The following is a 16,867-nucleotide window of genomic DNA, read 5'->3' as shown; positions in this document are numbered from 1 at the left end:
AATGACTTATAGTAATTGCCTTTCCCATTGTTCGGCAGCGCCTTTGGTGGCCGCGCTACCTTGAATACCTCGTCACTCGTCAGCGTTTCTATTGTCTTGCCGCGTGAACGCGATGGCTTTATTAGTATTGTGATTAGTATATTATTTACATATTAATCTATGGTTGCTATGTGAGATCGTTACGTGTGGTACATATTAATCTATGCGTGTGGTGTGGGATCGTTAAATATAACTAGGTATATTATTATTACTCTTTGATATAAATATTTACTCTTTAGTATTGAGTTCATGGCATGGGGCCTAGAATTCAAAGCCGTGAAGCCAGTTAAAAAAAAGTAAAAGTCTGTGGTCGTTTTGACATTTAGATTTATAAGTCTAAGTCTATGGTGTAAAATGATTTTTTGTAGGTGCCCACCGTGCCCACCCTTGTGCATATTTTAATGGATTAAGACGTTCTATTACAACTTTATCGCAAAGTAATACTCCGATTATTAATTACAAAGATGGCCAATCATTACGAGGTGCCGAACTGGTATGTTTTATATACTTAATCACACGTAATAGGTACTCTGAAGTTTACCATGCCGCCATCCCAATTGACGCTTTCTGTTTTAATAATAATAAATCTAATAAAAACCTTTTATTTGAACTACGTAAATATAATAGATTTTTTTTATTCATATAAACTTTTTAAAAGTGCTTTTAAATCTGTAAGTGACCACTGGTTCAGAATACACTTCATACCGAGAAGAAGTAAGAACAAGAATGAAACTCGCCGGTTGCTCTTTTCACAAACACAATTTACGATAAGCCTTGTACTATGCCTAATATGCAGTTTTCAGTGAGTCTTTGGTCCTGAAACTGCACGACTATTACTAAGATAAACTAGGGCTACTTTTTATGCCAGAAAAATTGTCTTGAGAGTTCTTTTGAGATTTTTAAAATCAAATCACGCGGATTAAGTCGCGGTCATCATCTAGTTCTTGTAATGTTAATATAGAATATAAGATTGTTTTTTTATTCAAAAGGGCTGGAAAACCACCAACTGGGCTTCACTTAGATGTGTTAAAAGGTGACAAATTGATACAGAAACTGATGATAGATGAGAAGAAATGTTACCTGTTTGGTCGCAACCCACAGATGAATGACTTCTGTATAGATCATGCGAGTTGTTCCAGAGTGCATGCTGCATTTGTGTACCATAAAAACTTGTACAGGGCTTTCTTGGTTGATTTGGGAAGCAGTGAGTATGATCTGTCTTGATATAATGTACTATTGCATTCTGATAGGTCCCAATTTACAGTTAAATTTATTTATAACTATAAGTAAATATCTGTTATAATGACCAAAATGTAAGTCCTACCTATTTATAACATAAAGACTTAACACTGGTTATTACAACTACAGTATGCGACAGAAAGTAATGTACATCAACCTTAAGAAGGAGATAGGAGATTTGTAGAGCATAGTCTCTGTCGTCAAGACAGATGAAAGGTAATATATAGGTATGAGTGACAGAGACAATGCTCTACAAAGCTGAAATGTCATTCTAAAGGCTGATGTACATTTCTTTCTGCCGCATACTGTAATGGCTTTTGTGACCTTATACTTGTGGTTCCCCCAATGTTGTTATAACATATTATTTTGACTGTAACTATTTCAATACTGTAAGTTGTTAAGCTGGTTCCAGTTATTTTTATCCTTAACCTGTGGTAATAAATTATATTAACCTCCAATTATTACACATAATCTTATTCATATTATTAATCTTATTTATTTTAAAAAATCTGGCAGTGCAGATGGAATTGAAAACTTAAAACTATGAAAAAAATTAGGAGCTGTTAGGGGGTACTCCATCTACCGAAAAATGAAAATATTAAATTAAAGTTATCTGTTCACTAATTACTCTAGCTGCCCGTGAAGATTTTCAGCACTAGAGGAATTTTAATTATTTTAATGTTCTTGTTGTAGTAGCATTCAATAACTTTTCAGCTCATGGTACATATATTGGCAACATGAGACTGGAGGCCCATAAGCCAACACAGTTGCCAATTGATTCCAATTTTCATTTTGGAGCTTCAACAAGGAACTATATCATCAGGTAGGTAATATTTAATTCTAATTCTATTTTAATCAATTCAGTCTGCTTAAGTTGTTTCAGAGTTCCATATATCATATTGGGGAAAAAATATTTTTTTTAAAACCATAAAACATTCCATTTAACTTTTTAAATTTTTTTTAATTATAAATTATAGGTAGATTTTAAAACACATTTTTAGGGTTCCGTAGTAAACAAGGAACCCTTATAGTTTCGCCATGTCCGTCTGTCTGTCCGTCCGTCCGTCCGTCTCGTTTAATCTCAGAGACTATTAGTGCTAGAAATCTGTAATTTGGCATGGGTATAAATATTAATCACGCCGACAAAGTGGTGAAATAAAATTTTGATAAATTTTTTTTTTTAGGGTAGCTGCCCTACATATAAAGTGGGGTTAATTTTTTTTTTCTCGTCTACCCCATAGTGTGGGGTATCGTTGAATAGGTCTTTTAAAAATACTGTGGGTAAAATATGATGTTTTAATGTGCTAATTTTTATTAGAGTCAAGTGTCGCCCGCCCCCTCTATCAGCCAAGTGGTAGTATATAGGAATGTAAAAAAATTCACAGCAGTAGTATATATAATCAATTTTAAAGGAAAACTATCATGGCTAAGTAGGGTTCACAGGTTAAGGAGTTATATAATCTGTTTTTTCGAGGATTGTAACTACGGAACCGTACACTGCGCGTGGCCCACCACGCACTTGGCCGGTTTTTAAACATGCCAACTGTGGTCAAGGCTCTTTTTCTGCGTAGTCTCATACTGCTCCTAGTTCAGTTTCTTAGTGTACCTATCTAGGATTTGACTGAGACTTTGTCAGTGTGGATTTAGATTTTTTTTTAATTTTGTGGTGATATCTGAAAAAAGTTTTGAATAAAAAAAATATGTATGTTCTTAAATGTACGCGGACGAAGCATCAACAAGTTGATCATAAAACTTTGTTTTGACCAGAGAGAGACCAACAGGCAATGCTCGGGGTATTATGGAAGAGTTACCCAACACTGAAACAGAAGGTGCTTTACTTGGGTTGCCCGAAACACAGACTGAATTAGATGTAAGTAACCAAAAGAACTGCAGATTTTTGTTTCTCTTCATGTTACAGTACTACCACTTTTATAAACTTATACGCCGATGTACTTGCGCAGAAATCTTATTTTTGAATGACATGAAAACATCTCAACCAATCACAGCGCGCGTCCGTCCGCTATTGGTTGTTGCCTACGCGCCATGTTTTGTAAGCGCGAATTATGAGCGAGATAGCATGCGTTTCTCAGATTTTTGTATCGCGTCGACCGTTTCCGAACTATTGTGAGCGCCGCCATTTTTATGTTTTGAAAAGGCGTATGAGGTACCTATGATTATTATCATAGGTTACAATGCAGTAAAGTACATTTCAGTTCGTACAGTGTTGCAGTCCGAATTTTAGTAAACATCTCTGTTTTATCGCGTAAACTCTTATATCTCTCTCTCTTATGATAAGGTTTACCGAGAGCATCAACCAAAAGTCCACTTAAACCAAAAGTACCATCTAGCTGAGCTAATGGTACTTTGTAATGGTACGTTATTTTTAATTCTTATCTTGCTTCGGCCAAACAACCACAGATTCCTAAGACATACTTGGGCTTTTAAGACCTACTCAGCCTTTTTGAGTACACTATCTACATTTGTGAGTTCTAGGTTAGTTTCTTTTTCTGGTCTAAAGTTATATTCAGATATTTGAATTTGGTTAAGAAATTAAGAGACTTACCGCGGTACTCAGAGTCGCTTATCGTTACTTAAGATTGAGTTAACGAGACAGATTTATGTGAGATTTATGTGAGAGACATAGCTCTGTCTCGTTTTAACTAAACTTAAGTAACAATTAAGCGACTCTGAGTACGACTGTTATACATACTACTTAATAAGCAAATAATGTGCTATTTATTACAGAATCTTACGGAATTCAATACAGCACACAACAGAAGAATTTCAATGTTAGGCATATCAACTGATGATGGAACGGATGTTATGAAGGTATGCTTATTTCTGTTGCAGTCTAGCTCAAAATTCAAATTCTATTTTTACATTGAACTAAATTAGTATGTATAGATGGGCTATCGCCTATCACTACTCCTATTATAAATGCGAAAGTGTGTTTGTTTGTTGGTTTGTCCTCAAAGCAACGGATTGACCTGATTTTTTGCATGGGTATAGTTTAAGACCTGGAGAGTAACATAGGCTACTTTTTATCCCGGAAAATCAAAGAGTTCCCACAGGATTTTATTAAACTAAATCTAAGCTAGTTTCAAATAAAAATTCTGTTCTATAAAACTGTTAAAATCAATATGGTACTCTAGTACCATATTGATTTTTTAACAGTAGTAGTTTTGCAGCCCACAAAAAAATATTGTTCGGAATGACCCATTTTGTGCGTCGTACTACATAGAGGTCTTTGTATATTTAATTCTGTTTTCTAGCCCCCGTCTGGTACTAAGAGATCAGCGTCGATGACCGGCGGGGTGGCCAAGAAGCAGAAACGCAATGTGTCATTCAATGAAGAGGTCGATATCATCAACCCGGAGGACATTGACCCCACAGTGGGCCGATTTAGAAACCTCGTGCGGTCCACTATAGTGCCCAATGCTAACGCGTCCACGAGGAAACTCAAATTGCAGAGTGCTGATGAAAGTGAGTATAATCTTAGTAAAAGTGAGTGAGTGCCGAGTGGGATGAAATCCGAAGGGTTGGCAGTTCAAGACCCACCCGTTGCACTATTGTCGTACCTACTCATAGCACAAGCCCTTACGCTTAGTTGGAGAGACGGACGAATAAGAATTTAAAAAAGATTATAGCCTCTCTAACTTTTTGTTTTGATGAAAAGGATTCTAACGATATGTGCATACATCCAAATCTGTCCAGACATTAGGGGGGGAATAATGAAACTCACATACATACATGAACCCTAAAAAATTATATGTTGTATAAAAAAAGACACTTTTTAAGGTCTGTTTTTTTGCATTTATAACAAGTATGGATTTTGCCTCAGGTCAACACCACCATTCGTTGCGACTGCAGGAAATATCGAGAAGCAACACTCTATACTCGGACCTGCCGGCGCCTAGCTCACATTTAAGTCTGATTGGAGCGCGGTAAGTGAAATGAGGTCCGTGGGAGGTCGTCCCCCCACTAGGTGGACGGACTGGATTCAGGCGGCGCAAACCGTGGCGTGTGGAAGTCCCTCCAAGAGACTTATGTCCAGCTGTGGACTTCTATCACAATGGTGATGATGAAGTGACATCGCAAATATAATTTACAGGATGCGGCAGAATGTAATGTACATCGACCTTTAGAAAGAGGTAGCGGTTTTGTAGAGCATTTTCTCTGTCGTTGAGACCGACAAAACGTCACATAAGTATAAGTGACAGAGACAACGCTCTATAAAGCCGAAATGTCATTCTAAATTTTCTGCCGCGTACTGTAGTTTCTAAATAATTTAAAATACATAACTCCGTGCCGAGCCGTGAAAAGCTAGCAGACAGACAGACACACTTTTGCATTTATAATATTCTAGTATAATAATATTCTAGTATGGATTATGGATGGGTACTAGACTACTAGTGATATGGAATATGGATTTGTGTTTAGCGATATCTAGTATGAACCGTGGACATTGTTTCTAACTATATTATAGCGAATCACTTGTTTGTTTTATAAACATTTATTTTATTAATATCTTTCAGACTGGGTCTTTCATTACCGAATCCAGCACCTGACGTGGAGTTGGAGGGGCCGGAACCACATCTCAATATTCATCCTCCCTTACCTCATACTGGTATGTATTTTGTTTCTTCTAGTGTGTGTTACCTAGAGTTATCTTTTTAAATGAACTTGACTGTGTTCTGTTGGTTAGGAGGGAAATCTTCAGCTTGCACAATCTAAAGATCAAAAATTAAAAAGTAAAGTAAAAAGCCTGACAAACCCTTTAATATAAAATTATAATAATCGTTTATTTATATGTTTAATCTCAAGGCTCTCCCTGGCAGGCCTGAGGAATGTAAGATCACATGCATCACCCTAAATCTTTATATTTGAAATTCAAACTCCTGACTGACTGACTTATATGTATATCAACGCACAGCCTAAACCGCTGGTCTTATTCTAGAGACATACAATTAAGAGCGTGTGTTCTTTGTATAGAGTAGGTATTCACTAAAAAGGATTTTTCGAAGTGGGTTAAATAAGGGGTTGCAAGATTGTATGAAAGTCCGTCATTTTTCAAGTTATTTCCATGAGTAATTGTGACCCGCAGGTTAAGAAGGGATGGTTCAGAGATTGTGTACAACAGAATTAGCCGCAATTCCTAATTGATTAATTATTTGTTTCACAGCCGCAGAAGAATCCGGTCCATCGAGCGAGCCGAAGAAGAAAAAATACGCCAAAGAGGCATGGCCGGGAAGAAAACCCGGTGTCTAAGTGTAACAGTACTTGCACAATAACTATATTGATTTAAAAGCTCAATACAAGTGAAAAGCTTATTATCTACAACTACGGTATACCTGGTGTATTATGACTAATTTCGAATGCGTCTGAGCACCAACACACATTGGCCCGAAGTAATCGGCCAACGTGTAAACGTGCTCCCGAGTTGCGTCAATATACTTGGATGTTTGTAACAACGAATTCTATTTCTACAGACTGGTAACGGGATTCCATATATTGAAGCAGGCTCGTAGGTGTCGTTTTGTCTAAAGGTGCGTAAATCTGAGAGGAGACCCGTGCTCAGTATTTAGCCGGCGATAGGTTGATCACGATGATGATCTTAATTATCTGTGCCGATACGCACATGCGTGTCACGCACTCGAGCGTATGAATTTGTCTTCACATTTTAAAATTATGTTGTACTGAGCTTTGCCTGTCAGTTGTAATAATAATATCTTTGGTTGTAAGAAAACCTGCAAAAGTGGGCAAGCCTTCTAGCTCTACTACTTGATTGCTGTAGAATGACAGCTACAAGGTCGCGATCGCAATCACCTCTGATTGGTTAACGCTCGCTCACTATGGGCTATGGCTACAATTAGGGTTGCCAGGCGTCCGGATAAAGCCGGACATAGGTAGGCTTTTTGATTGCGTGTCTGGCCAAAATAAACGGTGTCCGGCTCGTCCGGCTTTTGTTAGGCTTTTTACATTTCGCAAACGAGCGTTGGCGAGCGCAGGCGAGTCGACTGTCGGTCACTCCCGCAGGCGGCAGTGCCGCCTGACAACAAGATTTATGAAAATAATAAAAAAAGCTTGATTTTACATAATTTTTTTTGTCGTACCTATTAATACTAAGACACAAAATCCTCAATAATGTACCCTACATTATTGAGGATTTTGTCCGGCCTTTCTACCCAAATGTCCGGCCAAACTGGCTGGTCTGTCCGGCTATTAGGTTTGGTGACCTGGCAACCCTAGCTATAAGTATAGCACACATTCAGCTAATCACTACAATTGAAATTGTAATAATGATTGATGCAGGTTTTACGAAATCGACCTACAGGCTACAGGGCAGATGTCACACGCAGCAAATGTATGCCAGGTGGCCCTGTACACGTTAGCCGAGTGCATTGGCCGAGCGCGTTGGGCTAGTGTGCACCAAACTATTAGAACTTGGGCAAAAAACTATGATATTATGTTCAGTTTTGAAGAGTATTTTACAAAAGAATTTTATCTTAGGCGAGACAAAAATTGACGATAATTTGGAAAATCCAAATTAGGATTTTGGTCCACTGGATATGCACAATAATAATATTATTATGTCTGTTGAAATCACTTTCGTACGTTCTAAGTACGAGGAAATTATGATTCAGAATTTTGTGATGAATTTAGTTGAATTATCTACGAGGTGAAATGAAAACGTTAGGCAGTAAGTATTATAGTGGATAATCGACTGAACAATATTGTTGATAGAATTACAATTAAATACTTTGTTACTTATATGTAAGTAAAATTAATTACTTGCGAGTAATTTAATACTCACAGTAGAATATGTAGCACGAATATTATTAGATTACTCGCAAGCATTTTTACACTGCCAATTATAGGCAGAAAACTGCTTATTAAGTACTAGATGATGCCCGCGACTTCGCGTGGATTTAGTTTTTTTCCAAAAATCCCGTGAGAACTCTTTGATTTTCTGGCATAAAAAGTTGCTGACGTCAATTTATGGGACGCAAGCTACGTACAGAGGTAGCTTGCGTCCCATAAATCGGTAAAAAGGATGGTACAGACCATAAATCTGTTAAAAGGATGGGCCTTTAAGAGTCCCGTGGGCACTCTTTGATTTTCCGTAATAAAAAGTAGCATGTCCGTCCCCGGGATGTAAGCTAACTCTGTAACAAATTTTATCAAAATCGGTTAAATTGTTGGGCCGTGAAAAGACAGACACGCAGACAGATTTTCAGTAAATAAAGCTGATTTTCAATTGTTATGCAAAGGCCACTGCGCTTCCACTCTACAGGTATGCACTGACGCTTAGTCTTGAGCCCATTCGTGCCAAGCCGGGATGCGTCAGCTAGTGTAAGAATAAAATGTATATTTGCACTACAAATATAGAATAGAAGAAAAGTTTTTATTCAAATATTTTTTTATAAAATTCTTTTGAATCGTCAAGTGTATCTACCACTTCGGAATGCCCTTCCTACTGAGAACAAGAAACTCGAGGGTAGCTCTTTTATAACCGACTGCGGCGAAGATTATGTGTTTCACCTGTATGTATGTTTTAAAAATTCTAATTTCTATAATAATATGTAACCATATTGGGTACATTGATTTTCTTTTTGCTGAAAAGTCTGTCTAATGCAAGCTGAGAGTGATTATTTTAACGTTTTAAGAAATTATGGTAAATGTGATTAATAATTGTTTTCGTTTTTATAACCTCACCTAGTGTAGATATTTAATATTATATTTTCACTCAATAAAATTCAACAAAATTTATATTTATTAGAGTGGTTTATCAATATAACAGTTTAAAATAAATGTGAGATCTAATTTAATTAATTAATTAAATTGATGTGGCATACCAAATAGAATTCACGTGGTGTCCATGAAATTATTCTGTATTATATTATCAAAAACTGTATTTTCTATCCAATAATGGATTGAATTTTGGTTTAGCAATCATATTACGTAACTAGCTTACACTACACAAATTATGGACTACACAAACCCCTATATTACCTTCTAGGCTTCTTAGGGGTTGAATGTTCTGAAAGCCTTAGCGGATGTCTACGTCAGAATAGCTATCTGCATCATCTGCATGCCAAACGGCCCGAACCGTCCACTAGTTTTAGCTATGCGTTGATAGATCACTCAATCATATTTTTTACTAGCTGATGCCCGCGACTACGTCCGCGTGGATTTGCGTTTTTCAAAATCCCGCGGGAACTGGTTGATTTTCCGGGATAAAAAGTAGCATATGTGTTAATCCAGGGTATAATCTATCTCCTTTCCAAATTTCAGCCAAATCCGTCCAGTAGTTTTTGCGTGATTGAGTAACAAACATCCACACTTTCACATTTATAATATATGTATAGTAGGATTTATTTCGATTATTAGGTACAATGGAAATATTTTAATTAAAAGCATGAAACACGTGTATTCCTAGTTAGTTTGGGTATGTATACGACTTATATTTTTGAGTTTGCCGTCATTTTCCATCTTTAGTACGCGACAGGTTGAAATGGCAATCAGGGAAGGAAGGCTCCGCACAGCCCCCGCGCCAAGCCGGTGCACGGTGGGGCGAGCGCGGGAGTGCGGGGTGTCACCCCGCTTCATTGCCATCTCGACCTGTTGCGGACTATTAGTTAGGGAGGCGAATAGGGGAATTTTCGGCAATACTCGAGCGTGGCAGTTTAAGATATGAGAGATACCTTAGACCTAATAGAACAACCTTGTAAAGTATTTAGCTCTATATGTAGTGACGCGCGCCTAGGATAGACGATCAGATAAGTAAAAAAAAATCGATAGTCTGAAATACTCGAGCGCGTCAGATTAAGATATTGGGGGTTGATTTTAGTGTTTTAAGACTAAATTTAACTAATCTGACGATAAGTCCTTGACGCCGCCGAGTTATAGGGTCGCGAACTTGTAAAAAAAAACGTTAATCCGGAATTCTCGAGCGCGTTTTTTTATTTTTTTATTTTGAAGAATATAATCTAAAATTTACTAAAAATACAAAATCTGCCGGTTTCCGCATGACCGGAAGTGTGGAGGAGCCATTTCGTCTTCCGAAAAACGCGTTGCGGCATATAAGTCGCGAACGATACATTTTACCAAAAAAAGTTTAAATAAACAAAAAAGGTAATTTTATTTTACACAAAAAAGGTCTCTTTACATTTTTGTCCAAAGTTAAAACTTTTTGACTTGAAGCATCATAAAAACTCAAACTCCCGGTTTTTTGAGTATATCTCGAAAACTGAGGGTGTTAAAAAAATTTATATGAAATAACGATAATTAAATTATGTGACTTTTATTATATCTCAATTTTTTTTTTTTTCTAAAGCTTCTCGACAATTTTCGTGGACTCGGAAAAAGTTACGCGTATCTGTATACAAAAGTATCATTAACATGTCGTTTCATAATAAAATAAATAAAATAAAAATAAAAAAGCCTTTTATTTCTTCTCTTTACAATAATATTATGGGATTAATTAAATAAAACTTAAAATTACTAAACGTTAACATAAAATAATAATTTAAATTTAGTGCTATGCTTATTTTTATGAAGAACCCTTTTCAGGTCAAGGCCTCCTCCAGAGAAACCCACTTTACCCTGTCTTTAGCTTTGAGCATCCAGTTTTGTCCCGCCACTTTTTTGATGTCGTCGTCCCAACGATAATGCGGCCTTCCTCTACTACGTGTGCCTTTTGGTCCTGGCCAGCTCGTTACTCTCGCTGTCCACCGATTGTCCGTGAATCTAGCAATATGGCCGGCCCATTTCCATTTCGATTTCATTGTATAGGAAAGTGCGTCAGTTAGTTGGGTCTGTTTCCTGATGACACAATGGCGAATTTTATGAATCCTCTTTATTTTCAGTATACTTCGTTCCATTGCTCTTTGACAAGATGTTATCATTCTTCTTATTTTGTCTGTAAACTTCCAAGTTTGGCAGCCATACGTTAGCGTGGGCAATACACATGTATTCATAATTTTACTTTTGATATACATTGGCATTTTACTTTTTAATATTTCTTTTAGACTCCAGTATTTATTCCAAGCAAATTTAATTCTTCGTTCTAACTTTTCTTCATTATTATTATAGCCGAAAGAGATTTGTTTTCCCAAATAAATATATTTCTGGACATACTCTATGCGTGTGTTTTCTATCGTTATGGGAACTTCTGTACCGTTTGTCATTAGTTTTGATTTGTCGAAGTTTATTTCCAGTCCTGCCGTTCTGCTCGCCTTGCTCAAGGAGTCCAACATATATTTCATTTGAGCGCTACTTTCTGAGAAGACTGCTATATCGTCGGCGAATCTCAGGTGGTTGAGGTACTTACCCTGAATATATATACCCAACTTTTCCCACTTCAATGAACTAAGGACTGTCTCTAGCACGGCTATAAAGATTTTTGGAGACAACGGGTCTCCCTGTTTAACTCCTCGGTTGATGGGGATAGGTGGGCCCGTTGATTCTAGCCGGATCTTACTGGTACTGTTTTCATAGAGGTATTTTATTATTGTAATATATTTTTTGTCTATATTTAGTGCTTGTAGCGACTTCCATATGACTTGATGTTTCAAACTGTCGAAAGCTTTTTGATAATCAATAAAAGCTATATATAGAGTTTTCCGATATTCTGAAAATTTTTCTATTAATAGTTCCACAGTGTGTATATTATCAATTGTTGAAAATCCTGATCTAAAGCCTGCTTGTTCAATTGGCTGGTTCAACTCTATGTATTCCTTAATTCTTTTCTCTATTAGAGAGGCAAAAAGCTTGTAGAGGCATGGTAGTAAGCTTATTGGACGGTAGTTGGCTATGTTGTCAGGATTTCCTTTTTTATATAATAGTATGATTGTAGATTCCGTCCATTGGCTAGGAGTAGTGCCTGTCTGTAGTATAAGGTTGAACAATTTAGTTAGAGGGCCTGCCAAGAGAAGGCTAGCCGTCTTTATTGACTCGTTACATATGTTATCTGATCCTGGACTCTTGTCATTTTTTAACCGTTTAATTGCATTCAAAACTTCAATTTCGTCAAACGGAATGTGTTCGTTGCTCCATGACTCTACATAGTTGGTTTCATTGTTCTCGCTCTTGGCGTCATTTGTGTTTCTTTCGCTATATAGGTCTTTGTAAAAAGCTGTCGCTAATTTGAGAATTTCTTTGCGATTTTGAACCACCTTGGTAGAGTTTTTCAGGCTGGTTATCCAAGTTTTATGAGATTTTAGTTCTTTGTATGCTTTTTTCATGCTACCATTCCTTAATAAGTGTTTTTCTATTATTTTGTGTCTATGCTCTTCGTAATCTATTTTTAAATATTTGCTGGAAAGTTTGTATAAAGCACTTAACTCGTTTTTCATAGCTCTTGTTTTTGGCTTTGTCTTTTGTAGCTCATACTTTCTTTTGAGTAAATTTATGGTGCGGTCTTGTATAATTTCATTTTTAAATTGACTAGATGGTATGTGTGCATATGTCTGGCTCGAGGTTATCGCATGGATTATTTTTTCGTAAAATATTTGAATGGAATCTTCTTGACAGTCCATCAACATACTGATGTAGGCATGTTGATGGACTGTCTTTATGTCGTTTCATGTATGTATATTATTCAATAGCCTGTTGATCCTCAAATTGTTTTTTGGACGTACCGTAAGCAAAACGAAGTGAAGAATTGAAGCAAAAAAGAGGAATTTGCCATAAACATGTAATACAGACTGAGCGCTTCGCGGAAATATGCCGTCCTACCAGTATTTTTCCTTAATTTCAATTATCAAGGAGAAAGAAAGGAAAAAAAAGAAACCAAAAAACCTTTTTCGGTCAGATTAAGAGAACCCGCCAACATTTTTGTCAGATTAAGAAAATATGCTTTCAGGATACCGAGATAAACCTCCCCTATGAAAATCTGACGCGCTCGAGTATTTCGAAAAAACTTTTTTTTTTTGCATTTTCAAAAATTCATCGTAATTTATCGTCGCGCCGAAATCGTCAGTTTTTTTAAAGGGAGCTTCCTTGGGGCCTACTCAACACCCCTTCCGAAAATCTGACGCGCTCGAGTTATTTTTTTTTTTTCATTTTTGACTACTTTATATGCCTACCCCCACCACGCAAACCGGCAGATTAGTATACCGTTGTTATCAGAGGCACTTGGGGCATACGTAGTATGTGCTGTGAATAACTATGATTTTATTTGTATTAATAAAAGTTTTATCATACATAATAACAATTTGTTACTTATTTCTAATCAACCTTAATCTACATTACGAAATAGTTCGTAACAACTAATCTATAACTACAGGGTGTAATTATTTTTTGGAGCGGCTAGGGAGGCGAAAGTTTAATAAAAAACTAGAGATAATTCCTGAATAATGAGATTTTATAATTTTTTTTAAATGACGTTCTTTTGACCAAATTCTCCAACGTTTAATAGTTGAAATCGCCTCACTGACTCCTTCCAAATGAAATGTTGGTATGGTTATAGTACGCTACAGGTTGAAGTGAGTGACAATCGGGGTATGGTGGCGGCTGTGCGGGTGTTCGGGCCGTTCCCTCCCCGATTGCCACCTCGACCTGTCGCGTACATATTATGCTTATATGTTTCCAACAAAATGGGAACACCATCACTAATAGGTTCCTACTAAGACACGGTACGACACGGCAAGTCGAACTATAACACAATTAGTAGGTAGTCTCTGACACGGCAAACAGTAAAATAGGTCGAAGCTACTATAGCATCTTGCTCGTCACTTGATATATGTCTAAATGTCACTAAAGAGCCACAAGAGGCTTCATCCATTCATGAAAGGACTTAGCCACATTTAGCTATTTAACCGAGCGGGTGCAATAGCATTATGCACTTATCTGTAGGTACCTAGGACTTTGTCCGTCTGTTTAATTATAATTTCAATAACTATTAACTACTAATATCAGTCAATAAGAAAATAAAATAAAGATGGAGAGAGCTATGCTTGCAGTTTCTCTACGTGATCAACTCAATAATGAGAAGATCCGTAGAAGAACTAGAGTAACCGACATAGCTCAACGGGTTGCGAAGCTGAATTGGCAATGGGCAGGGCACATAGTTCGTACAACCGACGTTCACGTCGGGGTCCCAAGGTGCTGGAATGGCGACCTGGCACCGGAAGACGCAGCGTTGGAAGACCCCTCACTAGGTGGACGGACGACATCAGACGAGTCGCAGGGAGCCGCTGGATCCAGGCGGCGCAAGACTGTGGCGTGTGGAACTACTGGACATAGGACAAGAGACCTATGTCCAGTAGTGGACGTCTATTGGTTGATGATGATGATGATGAAGCAAATACATAATATAAATAAAATTAATGCATTTTTTCTGCGACGACTCTGTAGGACGCGAAGTCTTAGTTCAGGGCGAATCACTATCATTATTATTTTCGTTATTATAATGTCGCCAGTGGCTCCACGCACTGGCTAAGATAGGTATATGCATAGTCAAACTCACAGGTCAAACTCGAGACATTTCGAGCTAAAGCGCCCCTTGCACACCTACGCTTTTTATGTGGGTGTGGAATCGCTGGAAATCGCCAAAAAGAGATAGGTCGATAAATAAGTAAATTACTAGGTATTTATGGCGCTTAAACTTCAAACAAAGCCAAGTTGTGTATTGAGCACATTAAGCTCGAATCTCTTTGATAAATAAAACAATGACCACACGTAACGAGCCACGATAAAAGTTCTTAAGTTCGAATCTTATACGAGTAATAAGTTTATACTTAGGTAAAGCTATTTGTGCAATTCGTGTCCAGCGCTCCTAGATATTTCATAATTAATCCATACCTACTTAATGTTATAACTATGCGGAAGAGTGTCTGTCTGCTATACGTTTTCACAGACCATCCGTTTCAACGTTTTGACGAATTAGGCTACTTTTTATCAGGGGCAATCAAAGAGTTCCTACGGGTATTTAAAAAAAAACAAAAAATAATAAAACCGACTTCAATAACCACAAATACTAAAAATCAAAAAATAAAATTTAATTGTAGTTCTATAGTAATATTTTTTGGAGCCGGTGCTTCTTAGCCGCACGAACCGTTTACTCTTCATATTGTTCTGTGACTTCACATTGGCACCGACTCCAAAAAAAATTTATTATAGAACTATAGGTATAGGTAATAAATTAAATTAATTTATTAATTTTTAGTGTTTGTGGTTATTGAACTTGGTTTTAATTTTTTTATTTCACAATTTTTAGTGCCCTCATCATATTATAAAATATGCTATGCCTGGTTATAAACCTTCTGTTTACTAAGCTATTGCACTGGTCGCGAACAATTTACTTCCAATGAGGAAGTTCCATTCCGTTCTCCATTTCCGAAGATATTTACCAAATCTTCACCAACTTGAAATGGGACTACCACCTACCAATCAAAAAAAGAATCATCAAAATCGGTTCATAATTGGCGGAGTAATCGCGTAACAAACATGCAAAAAAATACATACACTCGAATTGAGAGAGAGATTGAGAGAACCTCCTTCATTTTTTGAAGTCGGCTAAAAACCCAAATCCACGCAGATGGATCATGGGCGTCGTCCAGTTGTTATTAATTTTCAAGGAACTGTGCCTCTAGTAAGACTTCAGACAATCTTGACAGCACCTTACAGTAGGTACAGGCAGAAAGTAATGTAGAATGACATTTCGACTTTGAAGAGCGTTGTCTCAGTCACTCATACCAATATGACGTTTTTCGGTGTCAATGACAGGGACAACGCTTTACAAATCTGCTATCTCCTTCTAAATGTCGATGTACATTACTTTCTGCCGCGTAGTTACTGAACTACATTCAAGTATCGGAACACTAAGTAGGATACAACTTTAGAGAAAAAATATGGTCTATAACTCCCCGAATTTCTTGCTAGTTCTTCTCGGAAGGGCATTTCGAGTCAGTTGTAGATAGAATCACTTGAGTACCTATCCAAAAAGCGTTTGTAAAAGTTTTTTGAATAAACAATTTATACTGCAGTGTGAGTGTAGAAGCCGTTCTCCAGTAGATTTAACATGATTTAAATACAGTTTCTTGGACCGTGTAGTGTAGTGTAGTGAAGTAGGCGCACGTTTAGTACAAATCGTATGTACGCGTTTTGTGTGACTGTGCTACTAGACGTGCTTTGTTTCCAGGCCTTAAGATGGTGGGTGGTGGGAACTAAGGGGTGGGCGGTGCAGGCACCTGTTGCTAGTTCATATCACGGTTAGGCTCATAAGAGAGCGTGGGTATCACTTATGCGATGTGAAATGCCATATTCCCTAAATTATTTATTGATTTATTGTGGCTCAAGACGCGATCGTGGGTTGTATATTGCGTACATTTTGAGATCTCACTCGCCATTTTAGCTCTATGTGTCAACTGTCATGTCAAAAGTACGGTTTATCTTTAAAGGAATAAATCGTACTTTTGATATGACACTAAGAGCTAAAACGGCGAATGAGATCTCTAAATGTATGCTACAGGTTGTAGCAAAAACGAAGACAGGTGATTAGACTGATGATTACTGAAATGAAAAAAAAACGCGAAAAATAAATTTATAAATTTGCATTGCAAAAAAATCTGACTGACGCTAGAGG

The 16,867-nt window shown here is 37.2% G+C and overlaps 2 protein-coding genes across 4 annotated transcripts in view; both read left to right on the top strand.

Annotated features, from left to right (window-relative positions):
* Window positions 1-16,867, top strand: part of Gmppa (GDP-mannose pyrophosphorylase A) — a 129,559-nt gene that overhangs the window by 2,994 nt on the left and 109,698 nt on the right. The gene's annotated exons all lie outside the window — the stretch shown is intronic.
* NiPp1 (nuclear inhibitor of protein phosphatase 1) lies at window positions 396-10,732 on the top strand. 3 transcript variants are annotated; one of them, XR_011236964.1, is made up of 10 exons: window positions 396-532; window positions 1,029-1,243; window positions 1,993-2,101; window positions 3,046-3,148; window positions 4,024-4,107; window positions 4,551-4,761; window positions 5,120-5,222; window positions 5,814-5,905; window positions 6,461-8,260; window positions 8,306-10,732. XR_011236964.1 is itself a non-coding variant. In XM_034969932.2 (9 exons), the coding sequence occupies exons 1-9, from the start codon at window positions 504-506 to the stop codon at window positions 6,544-6,546; spliced, it is 1,032 nt and encodes a 343-aa protein (XP_034825823.1). In that variant the 5' UTR covers window positions 396-503; the 3' UTR covers window positions 6,547-10,732. The 3 variants fall into 3 exon arrangements, 1 of the variants encoding a protein (XP_034825823.1); XR_011236965.1 differs by having other exon boundaries at window positions 8,302-10,732; XM_034969932.2 differs by having other exon boundaries at window positions 6,461-10,732.

Source organism: Maniola hyperantus, chromosome 7 (genome assembly GCF_902806685.2).
Source record: "Maniola hyperantus chromosome 7, iAphHyp1.2, whole genome shotgun sequence".
NCBI classification, from domain to species: domain Eukaryota; kingdom Metazoa; phylum Arthropoda; class Insecta; order Lepidoptera; family Nymphalidae; genus Maniola; species Maniola hyperantus.
The sequence above is the reverse complement of the archived record's forward strand: the minus strand, read 5'-3'. Positions and strand labels throughout refer to the sequence as shown.